The 15,539-nt window shown below is 38.6% G+C and overlaps 1 protein-coding gene across 7 annotated transcripts in view; it reads left to right on the top strand.

Moving 5' to 3' along the window:
• Positions 1-15,539, top strand: part of LOC115628070 (synaptic vesicle glycoprotein 2C-like) — a 124,728-nt gene that overhangs the window by 33,668 nt on the left and 75,521 nt on the right. For 6 of the 7 annotated variants that reach the window (XR_003995738.1, XM_030524040.1, XM_030524041.1 and 3 more), the window contains 2 exons: positions 319-700; positions 4,571-4,692. Coding sequence is in view for 6 of the 7 variants with exons in the window: in XM_030524040.1 (XP_030379900.1) it covers positions 319-700; positions 4,571-4,692 (504 nt within the window). In the remaining variant the exon portion in view is untranslated. The remainder of the gene's footprint in view (positions 1-318; positions 701-4,570; positions 4,693-15,539) is intronic. The other variant, XM_030524042.1, reaches the window with a different exon arrangement.

Below are 15,539 nucleotides of genomic sequence, written 5' to 3'. Positions count from 1 at the left end.
ATTTTAAGTGCACATTTAGTAATTTGCTAATTTAATAATATTTACAGAGGATATGCAAACTATTTTTGATATACTTGTAGATTGTTCAAAAAAACTGTAAGGTTTACCTACTTGTATATTCCGATGATTTTTTTTTAAAGAGGATACATGTCTTTGTTTATGTTTTTTATCGAATATACTGGCAAAACAAGCGAGGTTTGAAACCTCCCACCTGTATATTTAAGTTTGTTCGGAACACATGAAACACACGCCCATATCGATGAATTCGCATTAATCTAATACTCATACTTAAATTATTATTACTACTTTTTCTTCCAGGTCTTGACTTTTTGGAGGATTTAGGAAGCGACTATGAAGATGCACTTCTACAAGCTGAATTTGGAAAATTTCATTTTCTTTTACTTACGATATGTGGTCTTATATACCTAAACACAGCAATAGGAATAACTATAATATCATTTGTTCTTCCCACTGCAACTTGCGATTTTGATATGACGTCTAAAGATAAAGGCTGGCTATCTGCTTCTCCAATGCTGGGAATGCTGATAGGATCATATTTTTGGGGATGTCTCGCAGATACAAAAGGTCGACGCATTGTATTAATTGTAACTCTCTTAGCAGACGGTATATGTGGATTGGTATCATCACTTGCACCTTATTACCTCATATTCCTGTTTATTCGTTTTGCGAATGGTTTCAAGTAAGAAATATAGGTTTTTATAGCAACAGAATACATATTTTATGATAAGTAATATGACAATATATATAATTTAAAAGAGATGAAGAATTTATACGAACCCTCGTATACGTGCGCGAAATCGTGTGGTGGAAACTTGTGAAAAAAGCTATTTAAAGCGACAAAGAATGTGCAATCATGGGTTGAAGCAAAATTTTTATACTCTGTACATGAAATGTGCGCGAGCTGAAAATGTAACAGGCAGAAGGCGACGTGGCAGCCCCCACAAAGTATCTATATTCTTGATCAGCATGACAAGCCGAGTCGATATATGTCTGTCTGTCTGTACGTCCGTATGAACACCTGGATCTCAGTGACTATAAGAGCTGGAGACACCAAATTATACACAAAGACGCCTTATATGTGTGCACTGTGCAAGTTTGTTTTATTTTTTTGATTTTGCCCCCCCCCCCCCCCCTATGGGGGTTTTCCCGAATTTCTATTCGTATAATCGCCTATATCTCAGACACTATAAGAGCCACGGACACAAAATTTTGTCCCAGGTACTTTATATGAATACAGAGAAAATTTGTATTTTGGAATTTCCCTCGCTCCGCCCTCTCCTCGGCAATCACTGATTTTCCATATCTCCCGCATTTCTTGGAATTGTTCTTCCAGTTATTGATTATAAGTCCGTATAGGCATACAATTTCGTAATGATAGGTCGATTTAACAGAAAGTTTTAGCCATATATGATGTTGTTGTTACTGCTTTGCAGAGGCAAACGAGACATACACAGACACACACATACTAGCATAATTATTCTACACAAACATATGTACAGAGTATTTCAAAGTCGGGTCACCGAACTTTAGCTTCTCTACTTGTTAAATGCTAGACTTGCTCGATTGTCTTTGTACCCTGTACCCGTAGAATAAAATGGATATATTTGGCTTGTGCAAAGTATGTATATATATTCTTAATCAGATGCTCAAGAGTAAAAGGCTATACTAGTTTTGTGCGCATATGTAACACACAGAAGGAGACGTAGCAGACCTCTCAAAATATATATACTTTTGATCAGGATGACAAGACGAGTCGATATAGCCATATGTCCGACTGTCCGTCCGTCTGTATGAACGCAAGGATCTCGGTAAATACATGAGCTAGAGTAACCAAACTTGGTACCCACATTCTCCTAAGTCCGAGAAAAAACGAGTTTGTTCATTTTTCTGATGCAACCCCCCACTCCCGCGTAATTCGTGTTCCCATAATTCTAATAATTTTGGAATTTTGTACTCAGGCAAATACGTCCAGATAGTGATTAAATGTCTGTATGCCAAGTTTCATCATAATAGGTCAATTATGAAGAAAGTTATAGCCATAAACATAATCTCTGCCGAAGCTCTGTCACCAGCTGTTGTTGTTGCTACTGCTTTGACTTATTTATTTATTGCATACAAGCACGCATAGACACGATTCTGATGTAAATGTATGCTTGGTATCCGGTACGCGAATAGACACGCATAGACATGCATACACTCGCATAGACGCAATTGCTATGTAAATGTGCACTTATACACCTTTTACGTGAGTTCGATTAATAATAATTATTATTCTGAACATATTTACAGAGTATTTCATATAGTATTTCATTTCGGGACATCCGACATTAGCTTCTCTACTTGTTTTTTGTTAAAATTGTTTTTTTTTTTTTTTTTTTTTTTTTTTTTTTTGATCTTAAGTTCTGAAGTACACTAACTTATGTGTTTAAATATGAGTCGACCTCCGTATAATTGAAGCAATGTACAAGTATATTTGAGCGCTAGGCTACTGGTTTACTGCTTCTTTCTGTCGCTTTCTCTGAATGACTTTTTATTCAGTTTTCGTGCAGCTCTTCTTCTCAATATATTTTGTCACAAACGTTCATCACGCTGTTCTTAAGATTCTCGTCTGCGAATATCTTTATACCCTGTACCCAAAGGGTACAAGGGTATATTAGTTTCGTGCGAGTGCACATGGAACACATAGAAGGAGGCTTGGTAGACCCCACAAAGTATATATATTCTTGATCAGCATGACAAGCCGAGTCGATATAGCGATGTCCGTCTGTCCGTCTGTCTGTCCGTCTGTCTGTATGAACGCAAGGATCTCCGAAAGTATAAGAGCTAGAATAACCGAACTTGGTATACAGATTCTCCTGAGACCGAGAAAGGACGAGTTTGTTCATTTTTTCTGATCCACCCCTCCACTCCCCCCCTATTAACAATTTTCTATAACTCCTGTAATTCTTGGAATTTTGAACTAAAATTTGGTAGTCACATTAGGTTAGTGATTATATATCCGTATACCAAGTTTCATTATGATAGAATGATCGGAAAGAAAGTTATAGCCATATAACCAGGCCCAATGCACACATACATACATATGTACAAGTACACAAACACGCATAAGGCACGATTCTGATGTAAATGTAAATGTATGTATGCATGCATGGAATATTTTATATTTAATTTAGTTAATTAATTAAATTTGATTAATTAATTAATTTAATTACTTTTTTGTGGGGTGGTACAGGGTATTTAAGAGTTGAGCCTGCTCGACTTTAGCATTCCTTTCTTGTCTGTTCTGATTTTTATACCCTGTACCCGTAGGGTAAAAAGGGTATATTAGGTTTGTGCAAAGTATGTAACATGCAGAAGGAAGCATCTCCGACCCCATAAAGTATATATATTCTGAATCAGCATGACGAGAGAAATCGATCTAGACATGTCCGTCCGTCTGTCCGTCCGTCTGTCCGTCTGGATGAACGCGAGGATCTCAGAAACTATAAAAGCTAGAATAACCAAAGTTGGCATCCAGATTCTCCTAAGTCCGAGTAAGGACGAGTTTATTTTTTTTTTTTTTTTAATTTTACCCCCCTTCCCACGCTACAGAATTTCGTCAATAGCGTCCACATTTCAAATGCTACCTCAACCAAACCTTGCACACATAATTTATATAAAATTGTCTACAGTTGTTTATCCAATTCGGTCAATTCTGAGAAAAGTTATTAGCGAAACAAATTCTCTACAGTACAACCCCCACAAACTGCAGCAACAAGTTCGCTCTTCTTTTTCCTCTTTTTGCTGCTGCTATGGGCGCATATAACTCAGTGACGGAAGTTTACCTGGGTACAGGGTATTACACTGTCGGGCTTGCTCGACTGTAGCGTTCTCTCTTGTTTGATCTGCGATTCTTATTGGAGTGTAGGGTCGATTTTTTCGGCGGAACTATACTGATATTGAAATTTTACTTCAAATGATATCTCATTTAAATTTGTCTCATCTACCGGGTTTCCTCGCATTATATCCAAAACCTATGAACATTTGATATGATTTAAGACCTATGTATATGGTTTCCTCCTTTTTTGAAGTTGGTTAAAAAGTAACGAAATTGTAATATTGCAAACATTTTCTTTGGTCGATTTACCTCCTTGGGTATTCGAACTTACATAAAGCGTGTACATCTGCACATTAACTTAGGAATTGTGTCTATGTGAATGTATGCATACCTGTGTGTTACAGCTGCGCGCAGTGCTTGAGCGGTGAGAACATATGTGTATGGCTATAACTTCCTTTAGAATCGGGGTATCATAATTAAACTTGGCATAATGAATCATAATCAATAACTTGAGGTATTTGCAAAATTTTAACGATAAGGTAGCTATAATTAACAAGCAGTATCCTTGTAAATTGTTACGTACATAGCAAAGTAATTATAGCAATACGCCCAGCATTGCAGGAATATTTTATGCCTTTTATTATTAGATAATAATTTTAAATATAATTTTATGTAATTGTATTAACACTATATTAATACTTCTTTATTTCAATGACTAATCATAATTTAAAGTGTGGCTGGAACAATGGGCATTGTGTTTCCTTACTTGGGAGAGTTTCAACCAACGAAGTACAGAGAAAAAATTTTATGCTGGATGGAGCTTTTTTGGACATTTGGAATCATTTTACTTCCAGGTAAGATCGGTAATAAACTAAATACCATACTGATATAAAAACGTAACATTTTAACCTGTTCTTAGCATATAAGCCTTCCCCTCACGACCCTCATGGAAAGAACGATACATTTTATTCCCATCCCAAATACAGACTGATCACTAAGATTACACCCAGGTCCACAAATGACACCATTTGAGCTTACTAATACAGGTATGCCTCAATTCATAAGTTTTATTACCAATATTTTGAGCATTTGTTGTTGTGTATTAGAACATTTTTATACTCTGCACCCAAAGCGTAAAAGGGTATACTAGTATTGTGCGAATATATGTAACACATAGAAGTAGGCGTGGTAGACCCCACAAATTATATATATTATTGAGAAGCCAAGACAGGTTGATATTAAAATGTACAACTGCCAGTCTGTCCGCAAGGATCTCAGAGGGTACAAGAGCTAGAAATACCAAACTTGGTACCCAGATTCTCCCAAGTCCGAGAAACATCAAGCTTGTTAATTTTTTCCGAGGCACCCCCCACTCCCTCGCTATTAGTGATTTTCGAAAACATCCGTTATTCTTGCAATTTTGAAAATTTCCAAATCCATAATATTGCACATCATCATTAGTATCGTAAAACAGTGTTACATGCGAAAAAAAATGTTTGATATATGAATCCAACTAGTGCAGGGTTTCCCAAACGGTGGGTCACGAGCGAATTTGAGCGAATGAGTGGGCCTTGCATATAGAATAACACGCAAATAAAATAATTGGTAGGTAAACCGTTCCGATGCGCTTTTGGGCGATTTCTAATCTCGTTTGTTTTTCCAGGAGTTTTGATTAAAAACACTAGCAAAAACATTTCACCTTATAGTTTTTCTGATCAATCTGTATCAAAAATATTTTGCATATGTTATGTAAATATTATTAAATTAGGAAATTACTAAATGTATACTTAAAAAAACACTAGCATTCACACACAGAATCCAAAACACAATAGAGTTAGTTAGTTACAGATTTAAAACAAAATTAGTCAGTCAAATGTACTCATCGACAGTCGGCAGTTGCTGATAGTTGAGTGCGTTACAGGATTTTTACAAAATTAGTCAGTCAAAGATTCTTTATACATTTTCGTCCCATGTTGGAATATTGTTCATGTGTATGGTCAACCCAGTATAAAAAATACCAGGAAATGATTGAGTCCGTCCAAGAGCAATTTTTATTGTTTGCCTTGCGAGGCCTTCAATGGGATCCCAATCGACGTGTGCCACCTTATCGTGGCAGATTACGTTTGATCGATCTCCCTACCTTGCACGATCGTAGAACCTGTCATGGTGTAGTTTTTATTTATAAGCTACTGGCGGGAGAAATCTCTTCAGGCAACCTAATTCATCGTATAAGCTTCGTAGTTCTTTCTAGACCTTCAAGAAATTTCCGGCCTCTACATCTTCAGCGCTGTACGTCAAATTTCGCCCTTTACTCTCCTTTTCGTGTTCTGTGTTCAAATTATAATGAACTCTACCATTTAATTTCTTTTATACAATCCCCTAGTAACTTAAGCAGTAACATCCTTTTTTACTTAACTAATCATCATTAAATACACTTGCACTAATGCAATACTAATCACTCGCTGTGAGTCGGGGCACAGCGGCCTATTTTGGCGACTAAAATACCCCATTAAGATTAGTACTGTAATAAGTTTTCTTTTTCTTTTGTTATACAAAATGCCAGTATCATTTGCTATTAACTTTAAATAAATAAATATCTAAATATCAAATGTGAACGTCGACAGTCAGTTGTTGCTGACAGCTGAGTGCGTTACAGGATTTTACAGAATTAATCAGTTAAATGTGAGTGTCGACAGTCACAGCCGGCATGGAGGGGAGTGCGAAAATATGAAATCATTCCATCTGTGGCACCGACTAATAACACGGCTAATAACTTTTCTTAGAATTGACCGAATTTAATAATAGTTGAACAACAGTAGACAATTATATATAAATTATGTGTGCAAAGTTTGGTTTAGGTAGCATTTGAAATGTGGACGCTATTGACGAAATTCTGTAGCGGGGGAAGGGGGGGAAAATTCCAAAAAATAAAAAAAAACTCGTCCTTTCTCGGACCTAGGAGAATCTGGATGCCAACTTTGGTTATTCTAGCTTTTATAGTTTCTGAGATCCTTGCGTTCACCCAGACGGACAGACGGACGGACATGTCTAGATCGATTTCTCTCGTCATGCTGATCAAGAATATATATACTTTATGGGGTCGGAGATGCTTCCTTCTGTATGTTACATACTTTTCACAAACCTAATATACCCTTTTTACCCTACGGGTACAGGGTATAAAAAAATATAACAGAATACACACATAAGTCATCTTTGTGCAAAATTTGGTGTCTGTCCCTTATAGTCTCTGAGATCTAGGTGCTAATAGGGACGGATAGACAGATAGACATGATCTATGTCTGTCTTGTCGTCTTGTCGTGCTGATCAAGAAAATATATACTTTGTGGGGTCTGTCACGCCTGCTTCTGCCTATTACACTTTCCGGCTCGCGCAAACATAATATACTCTTCTACATTCTAGTTTGGTTAATCTAAGCCTTATACTTTCTGAGATCCTTTCGTTCATACCGACGGACAGAGATGTAAGAGAAGAATTTTAAAATTGGAAGTAAGTCTAAGTACAGCCGCGACGGTATACACTTGCTTCGACGTTAAGTTTTATTGTTCTATCCAGCGCCACTGAGGGTCACCCACCATTCAAAATGCAACATTAAGACATAACTTCATTCTTCTAGAAAAACTGACTGGCCTAAATACAGGAAGTACGTAAGTTCCCATATTGATGGCTGCCCAAACAATTACTGCAAAGATGACATAGATACCTCAGTTGAAGCATTAGTGTCTGTAATGTCACTGGAGGCAAAACATTCCACTCCAGAAATCATAGCTTATAAACTTTACTAAAGCAGTTGTGTTCCCAGGCATATTGAAGATCTGCTACGAAATAAGAGAAGGTTTCAGCGGGAGTGGTAAGCGCACAGATCACCTGACTCAAAGGAGCGGTTAAAAATAGCCAACCATCTACTACGCGAGCCCTAGAAGATGAGAAACACCGAGCTCAATGGACTATATGGAGCAACTCTCCACAAACAGCAAACGATTCCCATTGTGGAAAGCTAAATCAGGCTTATTTCCACCAATCGAGAGTGAATCACCATTACGTACACAAAGAAGAAAGTGGACTCGCAGCAACGAAGAGAAGGCAAATCTATTTGCCGCCCATTTAGAATAAGTCTTCAAACCACATCCAGCAAAAAATAGCTTTGTGCTCCCACTAACCAATTATCTTAAAGCTACCACGCCTGTCGTATTCCAAGCAGGAGAAGTTACAAATGTCATTAACGGCCAAGTTTCAAAAACATGGAACCATTGAACAAGTCAAGCGAATAACCTCTAAGACACGAAATGCATTTGAAAAACGAGAGTATTGCTCCGCTGTTGTTCTGGATGTCGCCCAAGCCTTTGACCGCGTTTGGCTGGATGGCTTAGTTCACAAAATCAAAATATTACTTCCACAGAACATCCATAAAATACTGGAGTCATACCTACAGCAAAGAAGTTTCGCAGTTAGATGCAAAGATTTCCTGTACGAATACTATCCAATTGAATCTGGTGTACCCCAAGGGAGCGTGCTTGGACCGACACAGCAGACATACACAGCAGACATACCGTCAAACAGTCATACAACAATTTCGACATTTGCTGATGATACTGCCATCCTAAGTCGCTCCAAGTGCCCAACAAGAGCTACTGAACTCTTATCATCTCACTTCGTGGCCATAGAAGAGGGGCTAGCAGACTGGCGCATACATGTAAACGAGCAAAAGTGCAAACATGTCACCTTTACCCAAAATAATCATGCTTGTCCTCCATCGCATTAATATTCCCAAAACAAGTAAAAAAGCTAAAGTCGGGTGTCCCGACTTTGAAATACTCTGTACATATGTTTACAATTATTATAGAAAATAAAAAAAATTAGGAAAATAAAAAAAAAATTTGATCGATTTTACCTCTCTCGGTATTCGAACTTTCGTAAAGGGTTTATAATTGCACATTTACATAGAAATTGCGTCTGTGTGAGTGTATGTATGCCTATGCGCATCTATTCGAGTCTGTGTAAGCATTTTCGCAGTAAACCAAACAGCAACATCAACAACAGCCGCGAGCAGCGCTTGAGCAACGCTGCAGCTGCAAATATATTTATGGCTATAACTTCTCGTTAAATCGGTCTATCATAGTGAAACTTGGCATACGGACACATAATAACCAACTGGGGGTATTTGCAAAAGTTCGAAATTCCAAGAATTACGGGAGTTACGATTTGAGGGGTAGAGGGGGGAGGGAGGGGAATTCCAAAATATACATTTTCTGCGTATTCACATAAGGCATCTGGGACTAAAATTTGGTGTTCCTAGGTCTTATAGTCTCCGAGATATAGGCGATTATACGAATGGAAAATCGGGAAAACCCCCATAGCGCATCTTTGTGCAAAGTTTGGTGTCTCTATCTCTTATAGTCTCTGAGATCCAGGTGTTCATACGGACGGACAGACGGACAGACAGACAGACAGGGCTAGATCGACTCGTCTCGTCATGCTGATCAAGAATATATATACTTTGTGGGGTCTGCCACGCCTTCTGCCTGTTACATTTTTCAGCTCCCGCAAACCTAATATACTTCTGTACATTTCATGTACAGAGTATAAAAAATGATAAAACATACCTTGGTGTCCATTTGGATAGACGGCTTACTTGGCGCAAACACAAATATAGTTGGGGTCTCATCAGGCGACACACACGATCCGCATGAGGGATGAACGGCCCATTAAATAGCGGTACTATCCGAGGAATCCAGCAATGCAGGCGGTGATTGACTACGAAGTTGACGAGTTGCTAGCGAAAGGCTACATTGAGCGGTCCGATAAAGCGTTCATCGCATCCGTAGTGCTGGTGCGCAAGAGGACTGAGGCGTGGCGGATGTGCGTTGACTACCGCATACCCCATTCCGAGAATCCAACATATTCTCGAACAGCTACGACAGGCGAAGTACATCAACAGCATCGACTTGCGAAACGGATATTGGCAGATTCCCATGGAGCGAGACAGTCGCAAGTATACCGCATTCACAGTGCCCGGATGGGACCTTTTCCAATGGCGGGTGATGCCATTTGGCTTACGCTAGGCCCCAGCACCCTTCCATCAGGCACTATATAGTACAGCGTCATCAGGACGACATAGTTGTGGTTGGGAAGACATTCGAATAAAACCCATGTAATCTGAGGGAGGTGTTCCGAAGGCTGAGAACGGCAATTTTACGGGTAAATAAAGATAAGTGTACGTTTTTTCGCAGGTCCATACGGTACCTGGGGCATCTGGTAACAGAAGACGGGATACAGACGGATCCAGAAAAAGTGGCAGCGATACGGGAAATGAAATCCCCAACCAACTTAAAACAGTTGCAACAGTACATTGCCATGGGCTCATGGAGATACTAGCGAATACGGGCTAGGCCTGTATCGGGATGTCGCCAAATATATCCACAAATGCCTATCATGCCAGCGCTTCAAAGCTCAAAAAAGACAATCCGCTGGCAAGATGTATTCCCGGCCAGCGGTAGCAGCGTTCGACGTCATATGCGCCGAATTTCTGGGGCCATTACCGCATATCTGCTGGTGCTCGTGGACAGAAATGGTCCCAATTCGCACTGACACGGCGGAAGCAGTTTCTTATGGGCATCCAACATCAGCTGACAAGGTGGGAATAACCACCTACTCGTCGCTGAAAGTGCACAGGAGTACTTGCGGCAATTTTAAAATTACCTAACCTTAAATTGCAAAATAAAGTGCACGGAAACACGTGGACGGCAGCTGCAGTCCCACAACACATGGTCAACAGGTGACAGCGCCGACTGTCAAAGCCCCAGCTGACCGCTGCTGAAAACTAACGCATGGGATGTGAGCCCTGTTGCCTATCACAACAGCTGGCCAAAAACAACATATGCCACAGCAACGCCACCAACAACAACAACAGAGGCAGAACAGTAGCGTCGGGGAGCAATCGCGCTGCGCACCCGACGGTATCAGCGGACTGGGTGCAGCCAGCCCCTCTGAAGAAAAGGGTTTCGTTACTAAAGAAAAACGGCGAGGTGTAGTGTCTAGTCTAAGTTCAGCCGCGACGGCATGGACTCGCTTAGACTTTAAGTTTGATTGTTCTACCCAGCGCCACTGAAGGTCAGCCACCATTAAAAATGCAACGTTAAGACATAACTTCGTTACCAAAATTGGTATCCAGCTTCCCCTAGGCACGTCAAGTTCGTTTTGTTATTCTGATACACCCCCACTCCCCCGCTATTTGTGTTCTTTTTTGTCACTTCCTTAATTCTTGGAATTTTGAAATAAAATTTGGTAATTACATCCAATTGGTGCTAATGTGTCTGCTCTGGCCGCAGCTCTACCTGCAGCTGTTGTTGTTTCTGCTTTGATTTATTTCATTACTGTATACAAGCACGCATACCCATGATTCTGATTTAAATCTATGTATGTATGTATGTATGTATGTAACGGAATCTTTCAGCGTAATTTTTACCAATTTCAAGAAGTCTGATCAGCTTGAAAATTTGCACAGGGGTCAAGGGCTGATGACAATACAATATTTCTAATATAAATTCATCCAAACCGGTCAATTCTAAGAAAATTGATTAGCGAAACAACTTTACTATGCCCACAAGTTGCACCATCCAATTTGCGTCAAACTGTCCACACCAGAGAACAGCAACGAGTATGTTCAAGTATGTTCGACAACCCTTGCTGAAAATGCAATCAAATCAGATCTTTGCTCGGTTGCAAACGAGTTCGAACGGGATGTTTTCTTATTATCGAACTTGAATGAGCCAGCATTCTACTTTTGCGAACAAGTACCAGCCTTGATTGGTTTGCTTTCAAACATTTCAGACATTGCGCGAGTTGTACTCGGGTTTTCGCAGGTTATACCCGAGTATGTCTCGAGTATTGCGTGGGTTTTACCCGAATATGACCGTAAAAAAAATGCATGTATGTACATAAGTATATATTTGTGCGTGCATACGTTGCTTGCAATTATGCGCAAACATGTGTATACATATGTATGTATGTGCGTATTTTAAATAAGAATTGTAGCATGATTTTATTTCTTAAAAAATGAACTCAAATATCTTAAAGTAAACAAATTAATATAAATTAAAATATCATAACTATCATATTTAAATAAAAAGGAATGCAAATGCACGCGCCGAGATCATTACTCGGTTGCCATGACTCGCGAATTAGTACTGCGGCGATTATTTCGGTCATGCAGGTATGATTATAAATACGACGGTCGATCATTGCTTGCACGCAGGCAAAAAGTTTCGGCCGCAACCGCTCATCCTGAGTTTTTGCAGTTTTGAGTCGAACTGACTAGTTGGTGAGGGTTCGTTTAAAACCCAACATTGCTTGTTACTATACCCAAATGAAATAATCATACCGAGTAAGGGTAAATACTCGAGTATGAATGAAAATATAGTACTATTTGCAGTTGTCTGGTCAACACTTTCAAAGCAACGTGAACCAACTTGCTATGTGGACTCTCCTAATATACAGGCAACACGAGTTAATGTTATTTTTAGGATTTCGTCCCCCCGCTACAGCATTTCGTCAATCGTGTCCACATTTCAAAAGCTACGTGAAGTAAACCTTGCACACGTAGTTTTCATCTAAATATCTAATTTTGTGTTAAATTTCATGCAAGTCGATCAATTTCAAGAAAAGTTATTAACGATACAAATTTCCGCCCAACAAACTGTAGCAGTGATTTCTTACTCTACTGATGCAATAGTATACACAAAGAGAATATTTTACCTTATCATTCACACGAAAATGAATGCTATATGTATGAATACATAAGTGTTATGATAATAAATTCATATATTTTTATAGCCTGTACCCAAAGGGTGAAAGGCTACACTAGTTTTGTGCGCATGTCTGTAACACACAGATGAGGCGTGGCAGACCCTACAAAGTATATTCTTGATCAGGATGAGAAGCCGAGTGGATATAGCCTTGTCCGTCCGTCCGTCTGTCCGTCTGTCCGTATGAACGCAAGGATCTCAGAAAGTATAAGAGCTAGAATAACCAAACTTGGTTTCCATATTCTCCTAAGACCGAGAAAGTACGAGTTTGAGTTTTTTTCGATGCACCCCCCACTCCCCCGCAATTCGTGTTTTTTCTTATAACTTCCGTAATTCTCGGAATTTTGAAATCAATTTTGTTAGGTACATCCAGTTAGTACTAATGTGTCCGTGTGCCACATTTCATCATGATAGGTCAATTCTGAAGAAAGTTATAGCCATAAGTAAAATCGCTGCTCATGCGCTGCCTGCAGCTCTGTCGGCAGCGCTGCCCGCAGCTGTTGTTGTTGTTCCTGCTTTGGTTCAACTTTGTGGTGCATACATACACGCATATAAACACGCATAGGTACGTGATGTAAATGTATGCTGTTAAAACTGAACATAAAAATGTATTCTAATTTAATTTAATTAATTAATTCATTCATTCATTTTTTTTAAATTTAATTTTTTTTAATTTTTCTTTTTTGTGGAGAGTACAGGCTGTTTTACTGTCGGGCTTGCTCGACTGTAGCGTTCTCTCTTGTTTTTAATAATTTATTTTTTTTTTAATTTTTCTCTTTTGTGGAGAGTACAGGCTATTTTACTGTCGGGCTTGCTCGACTGTAGCGTTCTATCTTGTTTAATATAGCTATCCTGCACAATCTTTTGTGGATTACCTGTAAAAGGTTCAATGTCTTTTGGGGACATTCGTGTAAGGGTTTTAAACGGGACTCATTCTAATTTTTGAGCGACCTCCTAGAAATTACCTGCTGATGACATCCCAGCAAATAAACTGCCAACTCATCCTTTTTAATCGTTGACATGCAGGTAGCTGACAATAAAACCGCGTGATCCCAAATGATCTAAAAAACTGAAAAAAAAAACGGTCAGGTCATAAAAGGGCACGCAAAAAATAGGTCGACTAGCTGTCTAAGAAATTAGTTTCATTTAGTTGCATTTTGTATTAACTTCTATGCGGTGAATATGGTGCGATTTTAAAATTTAAAACGGAAATACTTAATTTTGTGAGTGCTTGAGTGTATTAATTATAAAGTGCATATTTTGGAAATACATATATGTACTAGCAGGTCTTGCCCGTATTTGCTGGGCTTAATAAAATGTGATTATAATTATAAGTTTATTTACTATATGATATTCTTCTTTCGACGCTCTATAAAGTTTTTTAATGAGTTCATTTTCCAAATAGCAAATATAGTACAATAAGTACTATGTATGGTTATACAAGTACGTACATACATACATATGTACATATCTTCGTTACGCACCGGGCGGACTGCCAGTCCTAACTTAACTGTGTGCTTCCTCAGCACGTTGTACGCACGGTTGAGTTATCCCCGAAAAGTCCAACGCGGGACATTTAATTTTGATTTATAATTCGGGACGTCCCGCCAAAATTGGAGCGTTCGGCAACGCTGATATGTACATACATTTAAATTTTTCATTCAGGCGTTATCCGCCTATATACATACATACATACATATATAAGTATGTATTAAATTTTTTAATTCAACACTTATTTGTGTCTTCAATTCCAACTATGATTGTTGTGAATGTAAAAGGTGTGTTTCTACTTTTGTAAATCGCATGAATACACTCACAAAATAGGCTTAACGGTAAATGACTCAGATTTGTTCAGAATACATTTGTAGCGTTGTTAGCTAATACTAAAACGGTAAGTCGCTGTAAATATGCGATCAGCTGAGATGCTAGAGATGGGCATGTGTCGGATGCTCTATGTGCTAGAGCATCAAAACTATCGATAGTTGAATCCGTCGATACAATCAATAATTCCATCGAAGTTTGAATGCAATTAACAGAAAATTTATATAATAACATCTTTTAATTTATTGAGATCAATTAGAACAAATCATATACAAACATACATATGTGCATCTGCCCGCAACGCGAAGCAGAATATGCGTAGGTCCGCTTTCGGTTTCTGCTTTAATATCGCTTACGCAGTCGTTGCCTAGCGACGGTAACTGTAAACTTTTGGCATTTTGCCTTTGAAATTAACAGGCGTAAATGATCAAAACGAAAGAAGAAGCGCGAGCCCATGACTTGCAGTTGTTGTTGTTTTTCGTTTTAAAAATTTGATTTAACACCATAGAACATTATTTATTACAAACAACAGTGCTCGATTGTCCAATGTATACATAATACATACATACGTATGTACATACATGCTAATATGTACGTACACAGGCATACATACATACGTATGTACATATGCAAGTATGTTTCTCTTTACTTTTTCAACCGTACGTAGAGAACCGCACACATAGACACGAACTGTTGCTTGTTCTGTGTGTGAGTGTGTGTATATGATGTCCCCAACTATTTCATATTTGCGTTCTTTGTAATTTGTTGTTGCTGCATAAAGTTACTAATGAAAACAACCCTAATGCCAATGTACTAAACAAAAAAAAATACTTTAAAAAATGTTAAATAATTAACATTTCTTGCTCTGTCAGTGGAAGACGAATGAACATACATAGATGTATACATGTACATAGATGTGTACATATGTATGTGTGTACATTCACACATTAGTGTCTCACATTTTGCTTTGGCTTTTTCAATCGTTTGCACGCAATACACGAACAGCTGCTTGTGTGTGTGTGTGTATGTATACTTAGTTGTCCCCAACTGTTTGATAT

This window comes from Scaptodrosophila lebanonensis, unplaced genomic scaffold, assembly GCF_003285725.1.
Source record: "Scaptodrosophila lebanonensis strain 11010-0011.00,11010-0021.00 unplaced genomic scaffold, SlebRS2 tig00000101-arrow-pilon, whole genome shotgun sequence".
NCBI classification, from domain to species: Eukaryota; Metazoa; Arthropoda; class Insecta; order Diptera; family Drosophilidae; genus Scaptodrosophila; species Scaptodrosophila lebanonensis.
Note: the sequence above shows the minus strand (reverse complement) of the source record. Positions and strands in the feature narration are given on the sequence as shown.